Here is a 6,232-nt window from a genome sequence, read left to right on the forward strand (position 1 = left end):
GACACATTTCGCTCGAAATTATGATCATTTTGCCATCGAATTGAAAACCCGCGATGTAATGTTCAATGAGGAATAAGCTATACACATTGCAGTAAAGAAATTCTTAATTCGACCGCCAATATTCTTCGTTACTTGTTCAAAGTGAATGAATTTGGTAATACTTATCGTGTCATTGACAACGGAACAGGAGGAATGGTCAAAGATCTCAAGCAATGTGAATTAAAAAGAAACATTTTGGTGCTTTGGATTTCGTTAAAGAATCAATCACTTTTCTTCGAATTAGCTATGAAAGTATTGCACACGGCACCGAAATTGCACATTCACATTGGAAGTTTGACAAAAACATACGGTAAAACATCGCAAGAGTGGAATCGGGTGATTCCAAATTGCTTATGGTTACTTAAAGGGAAAATTCATGTGTGCAATGCATGTCAAGTATTGCGAGCGTCTCGTATCGAGAGGTTTTGCTGTCATTGAAACAAACATTTGCCGAACAACAACAAATTCATTCGTTATGTTTATTGTTGAAATGTAAACAAATCAGTATTTGGGATTGTTCAATGTAGCGAAAGAGTACGATGAGGTTCTATCATGACGATAAATTTCATCGTAGACTAGCGGCGAGCGCGTGTATGCAACATATATCGTTCCCACTTCTGCTATGTTAAGCATAGTATGCTGTTCACGCACACCGATACATGGCCACTAACCAGTATCGCGCTCGTCGCTAGTCTACGATAAAATTTATCGTCATGATAGAGCCTCATCGTGCTCTTTCGCCTGGGATCTTGCTTAGCCAATACGATAATTTCGTTTCGGTGAACATCAATGTTATGAAAAATCTGATTAGACTGCACCATATTGTGTTTTTTTTTGGCATTTCTCACATCACACCGATTGTACCATTGCTTATTGCAAGTAACACGTTCATTTGAGATGAGCATCGCACGATCGAACGTGAAAGTGAGATAAATGTTCGAATCACATGTGATTATAAATTATACGCAGACTGGCAACGGAGTTGATTGTTGACATTCCTGATGTTACAGCTGAGCAAAATCAAATTGAATCAATACTCTAATGAAATTGAATTCATTGTTCGTTTGTGCTGCAAAAGTATGCAAATCGAATTGATTCCGTGGCTTGTAAAATTACGCGAAATGACACAGAATCACTCTAAATCGCTCGTTCATCTGTCGAGTATCGTTATCTAATCAACAATGACTTGAAAAAGAGTCACGTTCGAAGATCGAAGGAAAGAATATTTGCATTGAAAATTGAGAACAACACGTGTGGCGGCTGTTGAACGTCAAAGTCATTTGAGGCGACGCGAGCGCCCCCAATTTCAAAGGACACATCAATGTAATTTAACATTTCAAATCGGAACTACACAGCGCGCCAATTCGAAATATAGGAAAATATAGTGTCAACAGCCGCATCATGGAACAACATCATGCTTTGAAACTGAAATATTATCATAAAAACATACAAACTCAATTAGAATGCGGAGTTGGTTTTGCCAATACAAAACATCTTCAAACCATTTTTGTTTCGTTAGCCAAGAGAATTGCTGCAAAAAGAAAGCTCCGAAATAAATGTCAACATTTTTCCCTTTTTTATTTCCAATTCAATTTATTTCCGTTTTGTTTCATTCACAAATCGAGCTTAAATCTAAAGCGGCACTAATAAATTGTTTGAAATAAAGAAAATCTTAAATGTTATTTTCAAATCATTGGAACTGAAAGTATCTCCGGTGAATTGAGTTTTGAGTTGAAGTGAAAAAAAAGGGTTCAGACTTGCCAACATTTTAATAAATCTATAGAATACGTGAATTATTTATTCTTTAAACAGTGCACTGTTTTCATGTGTCGATTTGCAACGCTTTTCTTGACAAAGCTTGCTGAACATACTTCGCATTGAATCCGCTCTCCGGTGTGATCTTTTCGCATGTGTGTCTTCAAATGTTGTTTGTCTCGGCGATGCTCTTTGCACAAATGACATTGATACTGACGGTGGCCACAGCTATCTTCATGAGCTTCTTTTGCATCTTCGGTTGCGTATCCTCCGAAGCACTTCGAGCATTGGAACGGGAACTGGTCGCTGTGTGCTGTTGACAAATGCTGGTTTAAAACAATACGTTCGACGAACTTCTTGTTGCAAATTTCACATTCGATCGATCTTTTGGCTCCGTGTTTTCCTTGCATATGCCGCTTCAAATGACGGTTGCTAACAGTTTTGTAAAGACACTGATTACATGCGAAGGAACTTCGTTGGCAGCGCGTTTCGTGTGATTGCTTATCGTCTGGTGTGGCGAATCGTCGGCCACATTTCGAACAAGCATTCGGGAGTTCTTCTTTGTGCGCCATTGAATGTTTTTGAAGATTGGCGTTGCTTGTGTACGAATTGAAACAGATTGAGCACTCGAACGGCTTTTCCCCGGTGTGTGTCCGCATATGCTTTGTCAAATCTGATTTGTTGACCGTTCTATATCCGCAAGTGTCGCATTCGAATTGCTGGGGATTACAGAGCCTTTCGTGGTCGTTCTTGTCTGATTCTTGTCCAAATCCTTGATTACATTTTGTACAACGAAATTGACCATGCGTTTTCTTATGAACGTTCAAAACATCTTTTCGTGCAAATGACTTCGAACAAATATCACACTGATACGGCTTTTCTCCAGTGTGAGTTCGCAAGTGTCTTACGAGTTCAGACTTCTTACTTGCTAAATGATTGCACACATGACATTTGTGCTTCTTTTGCTTTTTGGCCACTTGATTCCTGGGAATTGTTCGTTGGTTTTGATTTTTGGAGCTTGCATTCCGTTTCTTTCCGCTGCTGCCAGGTTCTGGTGTTTGCACATCGATTGCGTCACACATTGGCTCTTCGTTGTCATTATCGTTCGCGGCAGCGTTGTCATTCGATCGCTCACATGATGACTTTCCTTTGCCCGTCTCTTCTTCTTCTTCTTCTTCGCATTTGATTATTTCATCCTTCACCTCATCGAAGTCATACGCAAAGTTGACCAGTCCTTCGTAATTCGCTCGATATCTTCCATCAACTCCCGGCCGTGGTATGTTTATGACATCGTCACCGTCGTTGATGGGCTCCACCTTAATCTCCGGTTCCTGTTTGACTTCGACCTTTGCTGACTTGGACTTGCGCTTGCTGCGTCTACCAGGAATACCTTTGAACGGGTTCATTTCTTGAGAAGAATCGAGAGAAAAATTACAAAAATCAATCAAAAAAATTAAAAATCGAGTTTCAATGACTTTGTAATGATGGGAAGTGATTCGATTAAATTCAAGCCACGTATTTTTGCAAAGAAAAAGTACGCACGAAATGTGCACTCAGCGCAAATGCACATAAGTTGGGTTATGTATTATCAATTTTCATGATTTTTCATTTTTTCAGCCGAATCACAAATTTTATGCTCGAAGATTGGAATCCAAATGAATAAAAAATTAAAAACATTCAACACTCACGTTTGTCGTCTCTTTTTTTTCTACAGAAAATATTTGTTTTTGCGAATCGTTTTAAATGTCTTCCCTTCTCGGTGGTCGAAGGAACAATCCAGAACAACGTACAGTGTAGGCAACAGCATCAAAGCTAATATTCACACGCTTGCAAAGCGTGTTGTTTGTGTTGGTGAGTTTCGTCAAGTTCACAACGACGCAAAGTGACACTTCATCTCCATTGGTAGCTGTCAATTGAGCACAATCAGAGCTCAATTCAAAAATATCGGTTAAATTCATGCAGCACATTCTTCTACAAATTCCAAATTCAATCATAAACTTCGTCCTGCCATTTGAATTAAACATTTGTGATAATTGAGTGAATGACAGATTGTCATTGACATTGACAATGGTGCCATTTAAAACTCTGTCGACGTTAATGTTTTACTAAATATTCATTGAGTCTTGACAACGAAACTGAATGGATAGACGAAAATGGAAAGCGATATCAATGCCAAAACGATGGATATGTTGGTGACGGCATTCTGCGTGATTGAAACATTTAGTTGTTAAGTAATAAAAAACTCGCTGATTTTGAAGTGTAAATAAGTTAGTATCGCAGAATTATGCATGTCTCGCGAACACAGCAAATACTATATCTAACTCTGGCTCAACAAATGCATCGAATTAAGATGAAAACAAAATAGCTCACGACACATGTAATTATCAACCCGGCTAACGACTTGGCTTACTAAGATTTATGAAGTAAAAATGCTATAACATTACAAAATAAAATCGAATTGAGGCTGATGAGATTGAACCCATTATGATTTTGTGCGGGAAAATGATGTGAAGTCAGTTCATTGTGGCTGTTCGAAACAACTGAAATCGCACAGAACCACTCTAAGTCGTTCATTTATACGTTGTTGTTATTCTTTTGCAATGGAAAATATCTGCTGTTCAGAGTGTGATATTTCTTGAAGTGTCGGCAAGGAATTGAGTAAATGAACGAGTAACTAGAAAGCAATTCAAATAAGAGCTATGGACGACATACTTTGAATTTTCCAAAAGCACTTGTGTCTCTCGCTGGCCAGGAAATTCGCTGCAAAAATAATCTCAGAAATGAAAAGCAACATTCTTCTCCTTCTTCTTCTTTTTTTATTCCGGTTCCAATGTATTTCTGTTTTGTTTTGTCTGTTCTGTTTCATTCAAGAATGGAGCTCAAATCGATATCAGTGTTACTGAATATTTTATGATTAGAAAATATTGAATGATAATTTAAAATAATTTCGAATTTATTTAAATGGAAGTCTAAATCTAGATAGTCTTTCAAACGGATCAAGCTTTGAGTCAATTGATTTATCTATTAAAAGGAATCATGAACAATTCATTGGAAACTTGACCACTTTTCAACTAATGGGATGTGTGGTTTATTATTTCTTCAAACGATGAACTGCTTTCGTGTGTCGATTGGTACTACCTTTACTGGCAAAACTGGCTGCACACAATTTGCATTGAATCCGCTCACCGGTGTGATCTTTTCGCATGTGAATCTTCAGGAAGTATTTGTTCCGACTATATTCTTTGCACAAATGGCATTGGTACTGACGGCGGCCACAGCTATCTTCATGGGCAATTTTTGCAACTTCGCTTGCGTATCCTCCGAAGCACTTGGAGCATTGGGAAGGGAATTGGTCACTGTGTGCTGTTGACAAATGCTGGTTTAAAACAATACGTTCGACGAACTTCTTGTTGCAAATTTCACATTCGATCGATCTTTTTGCTCCGTGTTTTGATTGCATGTGCCGCTTCAAATGACTCTTTTGAATAGCTTTGTAATGACACTGATTACATGCAAAAAGACTACCTTGGCAGTGCGTTTCGTGTGATTGTTTATCGTCTGGTGTGGCAAATCGTCGACCACATTTCGAACAAGCACCTGGTGGTCCTTCGATGTGAGTCATTGAATGTCTTCGGAGATGAGTATTGGTTACAAATGATTTGAAACAAATTGAACATCCGAACGGTTTTGCCCCAGTGTGAATTCGTATATGTGTTATTAAATCTGATTTGCGCATTGTTCTGTATCCGCAAGTGTCGCATTCGAATTGGCATGGATTACATAATGTTTCGTGGTCGATCTTGGCTGATTCTTGCTCAAATCGTCGATTGCATTTTGAACAACGAAATTGGCCATGCGTTTTCTTATGATGATTCAGATTACTTTTTTGTGCAAAGGACTTCGAACAAACTTCGCAACGATGCGGCTTTTCCCCAGTGTGAATTCGCAAGTGTACTTTGAGATGGGAGTCACAATCTGCCACATGATTGCACACATGGCATTTGTGCTTCTTTTGCTTTTTGGCCGCTTGATTCCTGGGAATAGCTCGTTTTTTCTGCTTTTTCGCGCTTCCCTCGCGTTTTTTTCCGCTGCCAAGTGGTTTTGGTGGTTGAACATCCATTGCGTAACCCAAAGAAGAACATATGTTATCATCATCGTTGGTGGCAGCGTTATCATTAGATCGTCCACATGGTGCCGAGTCCTTATCTTTACCCGTATCTTCTTCTTCTTCACATTTGATTCCATCTTTTACTTCATTGAAATCATCGTTAAAGTTGACCGGTCCATCGTAATTCACCCGATATCTTTCGTTAGCCCTCGGTCGTGGCATGTCAATAATACTGTCACTCGGCTCTTCCTTAATATTAGGCTCTTGCTTGACTTCAATCATTTCGGACTTTGGCTTACGCTTTCTGCGTCTACCAGAAACGCCTTCGAA

General features: G+C 39.0%; 1 protein-coding gene across 1 annotated transcript in view; it reads right to left on the bottom strand.

Annotated features, from left to right (window-relative positions):
* Positions 1 to 3,200, bottom strand: part of LOC129575910 (zinc finger protein ZFP2-like) — a 4,047-nt gene extending 847 nt beyond the window's left edge. The window contains exon 1 of the mRNA XM_055460147.1: positions 1,911 to 3,200. Within this exon, the coding sequence (XP_055316122.1) occupies positions 1,911 to 3,200 (1,290 nt within the window). The remainder of the gene's footprint in view (positions 1 to 1,910) is intronic.
* Between the last annotated feature and the right edge of the window lie 3,032 nt (positions 3,201 to 6,232).

This window comes from Sitodiplosis mosellana, unplaced genomic scaffold, assembly GCF_009176505.1.
Source record: "Sitodiplosis mosellana isolate CC-2019 unplaced genomic scaffold, AAFC_SMos_1.0 Smas_scaffold_6170, whole genome shotgun sequence".
Taxonomy (NCBI): Eukaryota; Metazoa; Arthropoda; class Insecta; order Diptera; family Cecidomyiidae; genus Sitodiplosis; species Sitodiplosis mosellana.